The sequence below is a fragment of the Oryzias latipes genome, chromosome 13 (genome assembly GCF_053564925.1).
Source record: "Oryzias latipes strain Hd-rR chromosome 13, Olatipes_Hd-rR_3.1".
In the NCBI taxonomy this organism is placed as follows: domain Eukaryota; kingdom Metazoa; phylum Chordata; class Actinopteri; order Beloniformes; family Adrianichthyidae; genus Oryzias; species Oryzias latipes.
In genome coordinates, this window is record NC_136249.1 from 15648259 (window position 1) to 15660503 (window position 12245).

General features: G+C 40.6%; 1 protein-coding gene across 2 annotated transcripts in view; it reads left to right on the forward strand.

The window, feature by feature from the left end:
• The window catches only part of fam168a (family with sequence similarity 168 member A), a 44447-nt gene extending 35265 nt beyond the window's left edge, over window positions 1-9182 (forward strand). For both annotated transcript variants that reach the window (XM_004075741.5, XM_020708379.3), the window contains 4 exons: window positions 3496-3641; window positions 3855-4041; window positions 4482-4608; window positions 5290-9182. In XM_004075741.5, the coding sequence (XP_004075789.1) occupies window positions 3496-3641; window positions 3855-4041; window positions 4482-4594 (446 nt within the window). In that variant the 3' untranslated portion in view covers window positions 4595-4608; window positions 5290-9182. The remainder of the gene's footprint in view (window positions 1-3495; window positions 3642-3854; window positions 4042-4481; window positions 4609-5289) is intronic.
• Window positions 9183-12245: the final 3063 nt, after the last annotated feature.

Here is a 12245-nt window from a genome sequence, read left to right on the forward strand (position 1 = left end):
TCTGTTTGAGTCCAAAAAGGTTACAGTTTTGTTGTACATCAAACATTGCGGTTCAGTAGAAGTATCATCATTATCAGTCGTGCAGTCAGATGGCAGCCTACAGCTTCAAGGCAGTATGGATAAAATACAGCCCTCTGCCTGGAGGCATCAGTGCAGGACAAATGAGCAGCTGGCCGGCCATGTGCGCCCGTGTGTGTCGCAGCAGATACGTTTTTTTGCCGGGCTCTGGAGCAGATAGACAAGAAGAAAGTTCAGAAATGTTTTGGGCTTTAGTGAAAAAAAGAATCAATTAGAAAACTCAGAAAGAGGATGAAGCTTTAAGGACACTTTTTGTCATCAAAGTCCCCATAGGAAGCAAAAAGATTGATGTTTAACTGAGTCTTTAAGACTATGTTATACAATACAAAGGGCTGATACTTTCAGCTAAACATCAAAGGACAGTACAGAATCCCCTGAGAGTCTGATGATAAAATGACATGAGGTTGTTACTTTGTAAAGAACAGTTTTCATTTCCGATGGGAATGATATCTGCTTTGTAGCTTTTTTATCTTTCTTGGCCTCTCCCTGACGTCGGTTTTTATGGTAGAAATCCAGCTACATGTCGAACGTCTTGGGTGAATCTTACTCTGCTTTGTTCCTTCAGACACATGAGGCTCTTTGTTGCTGCTGTGCTCTAGTTGTTATGTTTTTACTGTGCTCTCAGTGGCGTTTATAGGCTGCTGAAACGACAACCAATTGCCAGAAATACCAGCAGTGGTCTGATTATAAATGTGTTCATTATTGTCCATTATTCCTCAAGATCATTGATGAATTGTTGTCTGTCAGCAGGGCATTTGTGTAATTCTCACACTCTATTGTCTTCCATGCGCTCTGCGTGCATGTCAGAGTGATTGCAGGGATGCATGCGCGCACACACTGACGAGTGTACAGACTTTCAGCCCCAGAGCAGCTCCAGCGTCTCTTTGTTCCCTTGTCCTTGTGTGAGAAAAGGGCTTTCATAAGCATCTATGGCAGCTGCAGCTAGCTTGTAGCATGTTTGACCTTCAGGCTCCTCCATGTGGCAGCTTCCATGTATTACAGCCAGGAAGAAAAAGACCCAGATTAAATAAATATTTTAAAGTGGATGCTTCAGCTCTGCTTTTCAACCGAAGGCATGTCTTCATTTAAATATAGATTCTATGCATAAATGTTCTTTTTAGGTGTCCAGTTTTCCAGTTTGAGAAAATACAATCCATCTAAGATTAAACTGGATCCATTTGAAGTGGCTGTTTAGAATCACATAGGAACAGAGCAAAGATGCCATTTGGAGAAACTCAACATTGAGCTGTCTAGTTAAGTCTTTTTTAATAGACCTACCAGGTTTCACTGGTTTAGATTAAATCCTCTTCAAAGAAAAGCCCAAGTCTCCATCTGGTGGACTTGATTGGAAATGCAAATGTTTTAATTCAGACACATTAATGTTATTGTGTACTGTTAGTATTTTCTCCTTTTATACATATGAAAAATACTGAGCTTGATTTGAAGGCTTATTTTTGTTAATTTAATATCTGAATCTTTACCAACTGTGAACCAGTTTATCCGCAATTGCCTGAAAGATAGTTTAATTGCTTATTTTAATTTTTATTCAGATGCAATTAAAAAGAACTTCCTGAGACACAAAGAGTAAACAAAGGCTAAATCTATAGGACATGTGACCTAAAACCCAAACAAGTAATTCAGTTTCCATTCAATTTTATTTATATTGCCCAATATTACAACACAGTTGTCTCAACGGGCTTCACTAATCGTACAAAACATTAAATCAGTTATAAAATACAATACCTGATTGCTAACCTAAACTGGGCATCCCTGCCTTTTGACCCCCTTCTCAGTAAAGAAAAACCTCAAACCTAAAAAGAAAAAACTCAGGGATGTCCACGTGAAGGAGGGATCCTCTCCTAGGACGGACAGCCGATGTACCAGGACTGTTAAAGAAGAATTAGCTTATTTACCTCTACAACTACATGTTTGAATATTGTAGCAGATCAGGCTTCATCCTGATGGAACTAGGGTACAGCTGGGGGCGCGGGACGAGCCAGAGACGAGGTCCACGGACAGAAGCACAGACGAACTCCTGTAACATTTCTTAAGCTCTTATGAAGGGTCCTACTTTAATTTATCTCCTTGGACATTTTTAAGTCCCACCTCACAGATTGCACACGGTTTATTACTGTTTTCTGATGCCGCTCTTCCCTAGTGACTGCAGGTGCTCGCCAGGGCTCTTTCCTGGAAACCCCACTTTTCAATGCTTTTCTACTTCCCCTTAGGAATCTGATGGTTTTATTCATATATAAATTTGCTTTCATACCACAAACATACCTGTTAGCTCCAAAGGTTTTCTCAAGCACATGCATCTCTCACCCACATTTGATATTTCCTTCCATTGTTTGCTGATGACACCTGGCTTAGCCTTATAACTTTCAATTCTTTACCCCTTCACTGGATTGTCTCTCTGAAGTTTGATATTTTTCTCTGACTTACCTGTCAGAGACTTACCCTTTAATGTAAAAGATGTTCCAGGCTACTTCTAAATAACACACGTTATCTGAGATTCCAGTTTTGGCCGCTCACACAATCATTGTGAATCTGCTAATTCTGACATGGAGAAAAGCAGCTTTCCATATCGGCTGTGTGCCGATATGACATAATGGTGCAAAGCCGCTTTTTTCAGAATCCATTGTATTTACAATAATTGCATAAACGTTTGAAGGGGCTTGAAGAATGTTACTACTGGAGCTAGAGCAGTGTTTTTCAACCAGTGTGCCGTGGGAGATGGTCAGGTGTGTCGTGGGAAATTACCCATTCACTGATCTAAAAACATTTCCCATCTCCAAGATATCAGCTCTTTGTTCATCCAAACAGGCCCTGATAAAACAATGAGTAGTTAAGAAAATGAAAGATCCTAAAATGACTCATATTTCATGTAAAAAATATTCCTTAGTATGCCAAAAGTAATAAATTATCATATATATGGATTTAGTTTACTCTGAAAGTCTTAAGGAAAGCATTATGTAGGCCCTTTTAATAGCTGTTCTCTATCATTAACTCAATAGTTACCCCCACCTTCCATGTTAATAGAGTCTGGTTGTCATTCTTAACACCTCCTTAGACTTCTAAAATCACACCAACAACATCACTTGGTCTGCATCTCCTCCATCCCTCCATCCTTTCTCATTCTCATTCTCCAATCTGGTCCATTGTCATCATCCGCATCAACTAATGCGATTAACTTTAGGGTTCCTCACAAATCCTTCAACAAGTTTCAACAGACACACATTTAACAGAAATAACCTGGTTTTCTACATCACACCCGTATTATCCAGATCTACCTGACTGCCATTATTTCACTCTAAGTTTACCAAACATCATCTTTTTTTTTTTAATTGTGAAGTATTTGTGAGATTCCTAATTAAACCTATACTTATTGTTTAATTATTTGTTTCTGATTTGTTTTAGGGTATACTTCAGCAGGAACTCCATACAAAGTATCCCCCACCCAGTCAAATGGAGCACCTCCTCCTTACACTCCTACGCCCACCCCGTACCCGACAGCCATGTACCCCATCCGCAGTGCCTATCCTCAGCAGAACATTTACGCACAGGTGAGGCTGTTCTTCTGCAGAAGTTGTAGGAATCACTTTTGTACTGTGTGGGTAGCCGTGTGTCTCTGTGGTTGAAGCTTTTTCAACAAAATGCACATTTTACTGAAAGTTTCAGTAAATGTAATAATTAAATCTGAATAATATAACCTTTTACATCATCTGTTATTATAAAACCCTACTCCATAAACCCTCTCATGTGTTTCTACCTCACAGGGAGCTTACTACACTCAGCCAGTGTACGCAGCTCAGCCCCATGTGATCCATCACACCACCGTGGTGCAGCCCAACAGCATCCCCTCCACAGCGCTCTACCCCGCCCCTGTCCCCGTTCCCGCACCTCGCAACAATGGCATGGCGGCCATGGGAATGGTGGCTGGAACAACTATGGCCATGAGTGCAGGTATGACCAACTGTCCATCAGATGTTTGTCTTTTTGTCAGAGGTTGTAAAGTGTTCTACAAGTATTCACCATTTATCATTTTACTAGAGCATGTTCTCATAGTTGGAAGAGGCTTTGTATGAAATGTTGAATCAGGGCAAATCTCGCTCCAGGCTTTTTCTCTCACAGTTCTATTCAAATATATATAAGACTCAAAGCCGACTGGGCACAAACCACAGTGATTAATTTCTCCTCCAGGATCAATTCTTAAACAGTTGGCACTTCCATTATTGAACGCAAGTAATCCGAAACACGGATTTACTATTTTGACTATATTGACTTTTCATTGGAAGCAGTACCTTTGATGCTTTAATGTGAACTTAGCTTTTGAAGTCAAAGGACTTAGGATGGTCATTTTTCGACCATTTAACTTAAAATGTATTTTACTTTGGTGATTTAAGGGACCCTGTTGACAACACCCCAGCACCCCCAGATTGGAGCACATCAAGTTACGGTGCCAACCTACAGGCCCCAAGGGACACCTGGTTACAGCTACGTACCACCTCACTGGTAGAGCCCGCCCTTTGTGTAAGTATCCTCTTGTTTGTCTCTCCCACTTATGACTCTTTAAGCCTTAGTCCCATCGATCAGTGCGGGTAGGGGGGTGCTGCAGGTATATAACGTACTGTCAATACCGTGGCACGGTGTCCTTACGCACGCTAGTCATCAGTACGGTTTCAGTACTGCCCCAGTAAGGGGGTTTGCATGCGATATGCAAGTGCCCATAGGATGTCCACACAGACTACCAGTACATACACTCTAATCGTCTAATTTCCTAATTTCTAACAGTCAAGCTGCACACATGGAGCGCACACTTATCACGTGAAAAGCACTACGGGCCTTACACAGTCCACAGGATTCTGACAGGATGAAAAAACACGCCTGCGTCTCATCTACTTCACCCTTACAAATGTTCACTACAACCTGTTGCCTGGAGCATGGATGGAGAAAAAAATGTGCATGAACATTTTCTCTCCACCTGTTTACTGAGCGATCTACAACCTTGATATTTCGTGCAGGCCACCTGTGTGCCCTGTTTATTTTTGCCCTCAAACAGTCCATATCCACCCATGAGGGCAGTTGTGACTAAGGCTTTACCTTCCATCTCTGTCCAGTTCCTCCTTCCTTCTCTCCTTTCTTCCTTCATCTACCCGTGCAGCCTTTTCAAATCAATCACCTACCTGTGTATGTTTTCTTCTTTGTCTCCAGATCTGGAGTCCACCATCATATGCAACTGCTTAGATCTTACACGAGCTCCCAGTGGTAAACACGAGAACTCGGCACGTGTCTGCAAGAACAAACTAAAGTGCAACAGCCACTTTACTATTATTGTTATGATGCGACATTCTCTTTTTTTATTTTTTTTAAAGCTGCTTTTACTTTGTCATTTTTTTTCTGTTCATTTGCCTACAATTCATTACCAATTTTTTTTTTTCTTTTTCTTTTTTTTCTTATGTTGATGTCCTCATGCTGTCTGTCATTGGAACTCCAGAAGGACTCAAACCATCACAGGCGTTGCTCGCTCCCATTTGCATTGTGTTGGGCTATTTGTGGTCCTGCCTGTTGCTGCTGCTCAGTTTGGCTGGAATCCATAGGGCACTTACTCTTCATCGTCATCTTCATTAGTCTCTGGAAAGACTTTAGACTAATGCTGCCAAATTTTCTAACAGGATATCAGCACAGGGTTTTGACATTAATAGGACATTTATTTTGTGGGGTTTGTTTTGGTTTTTTGGTTCTGTTTACTGCGATTAGCCATATTTGTTTTCTCGGTTTTTCTACCCTTTTGTTCATCCCTTTTTCCTTTCGAGTCTTTTTTTTCCCGCCTGGTTTTTCAGTTGGCTCTCATGTGTCTTCCAGCATGTTCTTGTCTGGCTGTCAGTCCAGCTGTCTTCACCTGAGTGTTAGTTTGTGCTAAGAGTGCTTACCGAGCATCATTCAGCTTGTCTGACTCCTATGTTGTACCTAGTACACTCTGCAGAGAACCCCCCCACCCCCCGTTTCATGCTACATACTATGCAGGCTGGCATGTTGTGACTCGCCAACATTGGAGGACATTCGGGGCGCTTTGGGTCACTTTTGTAACGCGGGCAAAATCTGTACAAATGTTAATAGTAACAGACTCAACAGCACACACATACACACGCACAGGGGCTCCTGTTGTGTGCGCTCACTTAGAGGCACTTACTGCTGTCATCACACAAAACGAGCAAATACGTGGGGGTATGCACGGCGGACACCGCCCTCGCAGATGGAGCTTAAAGGGATCGTCGTGGGAGGTGGAGGTGAGAAAGGAGGCGGCGATGCCATGCTCACAGGCACTCCTTTCGTTCAACGTACAAGACATCCGAGTTTGTGTCATTTCACCTCCAAAGGCACAAACGGATAGCTTTCTTTGCACGGGATGTTTTGTACGTTGACTTTGAATATTTTTCCCGCTGTGACCGTGACATCTCCTCCTCCTTTCCTTTGTCAGACAAACATTAAAACACCAGAGGGAAGAGAAAGGCTATGTAGAGTCACATCTTGATACCTTTGCAGACATTCAAAACATCGGTGGCGAGAGCGCGTTTGTCTTAAAGGCGTGAAGATCCGCCTCACTGAAAGCTGGCGTCGGTCCCCACCCAGACTATAGTCTGCTGTTGGTGGGGATTCATATTTAGGTGAGGCCTTTTTCAGGATTAAAACATGAAAAATACAAAAAAAAAAGATTTGCAACCTTAACAGATTTTAGAGTACATGTGGGGATTAGAAAATGCATTTGCTATGCGGGTATTTGTCGGAGGGGGTTCAATTATCGCAATAAATAAGAGGGAATGCCTCCAGCTGTTAACTTACAGTCATTGTTTTATCAGCATTTTTAATTGATTTTTATAAATGCTTGTTGTAATATCTAAATGTGGATTTGGAGCTGTTTATTCAGCTTCCATTCAATAATTATTCCAGTTACTGCTAAGAACATATCAAAAGTTTGAATAACGTGAGGAAATATTGTACAACTTAAGGTTTAAAAAGAAACTTGACTATGCTATTCTAATTTAATGCTAAGTAAGAGGTACTTAGGCTTTGTAGTGCAGGACAGACAAGGGCGCAGTTTATTAAAATCAAACAATAAGGTGGCACGTTTGAGGTTTCCTTAGTCCAGATGTTTGTAATCTTGTAGGTTCATATTCAAAAGGGCGTTGCAAGAAAACGTTTCTGAAGGACGTCAAAGAAACGTTTTTTCCTGCGGCAGCCGTGATGCTACTCTACGTTATTTAACCAAACCACTACGTTTGTCAGTATTCCTCAGTGAAATCTTGGTTTTTTTTCCCCCCTCCTTCCCCTCTGGTCATATGAGCTTAAATGGGTATGCATTATATTCAGGTGTATTTCAGGATAGCATTGGAAATAAAAAACATGCAGTATATTTATACAGCGAGTGGTACAGTAAGGTACTTCTAGCGAAGCATGGTTGCATTGGTGTGGCAGCTATTGTTTGTGCTTTTAAAGGATAGTTTGGGTTTTTTTTTTTCTGCATCTCTACATATCCATCACCACATGAGGAGTCCATGCAAGCTCTGTCATGACTGTTGGAGCTTGTGGAGTCCCCCCCTCCCCTCCCCTCCCCCCTCATTTTTAGGACGGTTGCCTGAGTTTGCTGAAGGATGTAGCAGCGAAACCTCTTTTAATGGAGTGAGAAAAGCCAGCTTTTTCCTGTCTCGTTTTTGTGCCATATTTCGACCAATTGCTGTTCAGTAAATGAGTTTTTCTTCTAAATAACTGGTAAACTACAAGTCCTTGTTAATGTCTAGTTTCTTGTGAATCTGTGTTTCTTCCTGTTGCTGTCCTGTTTCTCATGTGACTGATGCCGTCTGACTTCCTTTGAACTTGCGTCTGTTTTTTTTCTTTTTATCGACACTAAATGATGTTTGACTTCTTACTGTCCACTCACCTCCTCATTCCTCTCTTTGCTTTTCCATCCTAAAATGATCTCCCATTGACCTCTGATTTACGCGAACAGCCGCATCGCCGTGGTTTCAAGAGTTGAGCCGACAGGGAGAATCTCTTCCTTCCTCATTATCGCTTTGATGCTGTTCTGCACCGAGGTGTTTCTAGGGGGGCATAAGCTTTTGTTTTGTTTTAAACTATGATACTTTTAGGGCATTTTCATGCCGCTTCACACACGACCTTCGCCGCGGTCTGAGACGAGGATTCATCCGGACTGTCCAACAGTTTCGGTGAGAGTGCTCGGGTCTTTTTCAGGACGGTGTAACCGCCTCCTCGTTGGACTCCATTCCTTTCCACTCACTTATTTGCACTTAAGTGAACGTAAATATTCAAAGACATTCGGGGGGAGGGGGGCGTTGGTGTGCAACACTGTCTTAATCATAGATCTTTGTATCATCTTTTTCGTCCTGCAAACCTTCCTGTTTCATTTCAATCACTTTCAAAGTGAAACCACAAAGAGCCTCTCCTTCTTTTCCTTTTTCTCCGTCTCTGTTTTATTTTTTTTTCCACCTTGCAGTCGCTAAGTCTTAGTTTTTCCTAATAAAAAAATGGAAACACTACTATCACAATTAATAGTGGGCTCTTAAATGTCTTTGATGTTTTGCTGCAGCCTTTTCATTTCAATCTCGTCAGATATATCTCTTAGTTTGATTGGACACTAAATGTGATGCAAAAAGTGGAAATTCCTCGTCTTCCAAAAAAAAACAAAAAAAAAAGTAAAAACCCGTACTCGAGCCCCCCGCTGGGCCGAGTATCCAGAAAAGCCCATCTTTGGAAGTTTTCGTTTGGTACAGTTTGCACATGCTATGGTATTTCTGTTACCGTAAGGTTGTGTTTGAAACTGAAGCCCAGCGTCTGTTCAGCGTTGAGAGAAGTGTATGTTCGCTATTCGGTCCAGAGTGAAGGACCTGCATCAGGCTTGTGATATGAAGTGTAAATTTGTTTTTCATTTTTTTAATGTTTCTTTGATTTTTTCTGTTGTTGTTTTTTTTTTCTTCTTTTTTAAAGATCAGTTAGTGATCTTAGTACTATAACTAAGCCAAGTTTGTAATTGTATATTTACTGTAAAATGTAGAACATTAAATAACTATTAAAATTTTCCTATAAAAGGACGTCTGTGTTTGTTGACTTTTATTCTGTGAAAGTGGGGAAACGGGCCACGTCTTGATTTTTTTTTTTCAATTGTTGCTGCAAAAGGGGAAGGTATTCACAGGAACAAAGCACAATGACAGACTTTCCCTCGAAGAAACTACTGACAACTGCTCTTTCACTTCTCTGTGGACCTTCAGCCAGACATCCGACTTTAGCAACACTCCCAACAGACGAGCGACCGAAGGCGGGAAGGTCAAACATCTCTGTGCTCTGAGAGTCATTCAGACTTTGTTGACCAAAAAGTTCAAACAGAAACATGGATGTGTCCAAAACCAAATCCCCCTGCAATCCTTATATGTATGTCCCACAGCAGTCCTGGATTCACAGGGTTTTCTCACTTCACCTGTAAGTGAAAATGTGAACAGGAGACATTGCCAAAAAAAAGATGCCATCACAGCAGGGGGAAAAGGAAAAGGGCCAAACTCTCTTATGGGGCTCAAACAAAACAATACAGCATCAAAACCAAGACACACGCGTCTGGGATATCCAAAGGAAGTTTTGAAATTATTATGGGATGGCAACAGGACCTATAACTTGGCAGCTGTTTGATGCCAAAGTGGGAAATTTAGTGTTTTTTTTTTACATTTTCACACAGTGTTGGTTGGAAAAAATACTTTTTGGAGCAATCTTCACAAAATTTTACACACACGCTGCCAGGTCAAGCCTACAACCACAGCCAAAGTTTTGTTGACCTTTGACCTCAGGAAGAGGCCACCGTCTTGAATTAAAAAAAACACACATTTAGTACAAATTTAAACTCCAAAGACATTTTGATCTATCACCTTCTAACTCCTGGAGCATCATTTTGGTCAAAAAATGTCAGAAATAAAGCTTTGTAGATTTTACATTTAATAAATGAATTGTTGGCTCAAGCTGAAAGAAAAGGAAATCACATACGATAGGAACATATTAGGAATGTGGGTGTGGTTGAAAAAATGCCTCTGTCACCACGAAAATACAAAAATCTACTTCTGCTCATTCTTCTAAAAATTACGACCTGTTCATCGCCCCCAGCTGATGAAAAAATAAGTGGCAGTACCCCTGTCACTGAGGGGGTGTGCAGCCAGTGAGGCTGAGTCAAAAGGAGGGAGCACGTGTGGGCCATACAATGCCGTTTGTGGCTTTAATCTAGTGCTTCAATTACCCTCCACTGCTTTAGTTCTTGCAGCTTTTATGTGAAAAATAGTTCATTTTTTTGTTACTTTTTCCTCCTTGCGTCATCTGTGCTCACATACAGAATACATTTAAATTTAGGTTTACCAATCATTTCCTGATAAATAAAACATGAGGGGCTGAACATGAAGCTTCAGTTCATTATGAGCATCTAAACTCAAAAATTCGTACAAACGTCTGACATGAAGCAAAAAATATTTTCTATTGCCTTTCTCCGTTTTTTTTTATATTTTACCCAAAAATGACCAGAACGAACAGGAAGTGGATCACTCACAAAAGGTTCGTTTTTAAATAAGAAACGAGTATAAACATTTATAAACTCCACATTTTATAGAATTCTACTGGGGTTTTTTTTCTATCAGTTTAGCTTCTTCATCTATTCTAAAAAGACATTTTTTACTTTTATTTAGACACAAAGAATGTTTCAATGTTTAGTTTTATGAAGGGCTGAAGTTTCTATGTTGGAACTGCAGTTCTGACCACAGTTAGGTAAACATAACCATTAATAAATAAAAGGATAATTCATCTGCCTTTTCAGGTGACGTTTTGAAAAAAAGGTGTGTGGTTTAAAATGACTGTCTGCATCCTGAAGGTGGGCTCAGTCATTGCAAAACTCCCCGCTAAGCTTTGAGCAAGGCTGCAGCTTTGTCTGCACATGCCTGTTTCCACATCAGCAGGGAAGTGATTCAGAAGAAGGTCTGCTGCAGAAGATCATCATCTGAGACTTTCCTGAAACATAAGAGTTGTTTTTTTTTTCATTCTTCTGCTTTTAAGTTTTTATATCAATGCTGTTTGTCTGCTCATCTGTGATTCTGCTCCCTGGAAATAAATGATACTTTCTTGAAGCTTTTATGTTCAAGGATGTGGATTTTTTTGAAGTTTCCTATAAGTTTTTGTTTTTTTCATATCTCACCAAATAAACTGAATAGTGGTACGTAATTGGATTTGTTCTCCATCTGGATCCTCAGACTCAATTCCCTCTCATGGAGACAGGAAAACAGCCAAATCTCATTCAGTCGATGTTTTTAATTAAAAAACAAAATACAGAAATGCAATATTTTGTTGCACAAAGACTTACAGACCTGGAGAGAGGAGCATTATGACCTCACCGTCTGCTTCTGCACAGTGAAAAACATCAGGGTTTCTTATGTCAAGGTGAATTCTAAAGTTCTCTGATGGATATTTACAAAGGACAGGACAATCACTTGAATACTTTTAAATGTAAAAGCAGCTAAAACACTGATATTTAACCAACTCTTGTTCCGATGTGAATGTCTCAGAGAACCGGATAGGAGACAAAAAGCTCCTACAAGGCTACAGATGATGGATGAGGGTAAATACCTGTCCAGTTTCAAGCCACACTGTATGTGCGTAAATGCAGAGAACCTCCCTCCAGCCCGTTTATGAGCTTTGTTCTGACAGGAAGCGGACGCTGAGCCGGAAGCTGTGATGTTGACCCCAGAGGAGAACAATAAAAGACTCATAAAATTCCCAAAAATGAGACGGCTGACACTTCTTACCATTACCAAGAAAACTCCGTTTTCCCAGCAGAGTTTGTTCTAATTTAAAGACAGGATGCCCCACACTGAAAGGTTTATCACACCAAACCTTCTCGCTCCTGGTTTGTTCATAAACAGCTGCAGTTTAATTCTGTCTCAGTTTACAATTTGACCTGATAAGGAGTTAATGTTCACCAAAAGTTGTTTGGGTTGGTTATTACACATAAATTGTCTTATTATCTTCTGACAAACATGGCTTTAAGCATATGGACAACTTCATTTCATACATGATGCAAAAATAAATATTTAGTTCTGATCTTTAAAATTTTCTGCAGGGATTATGTCTTTGCT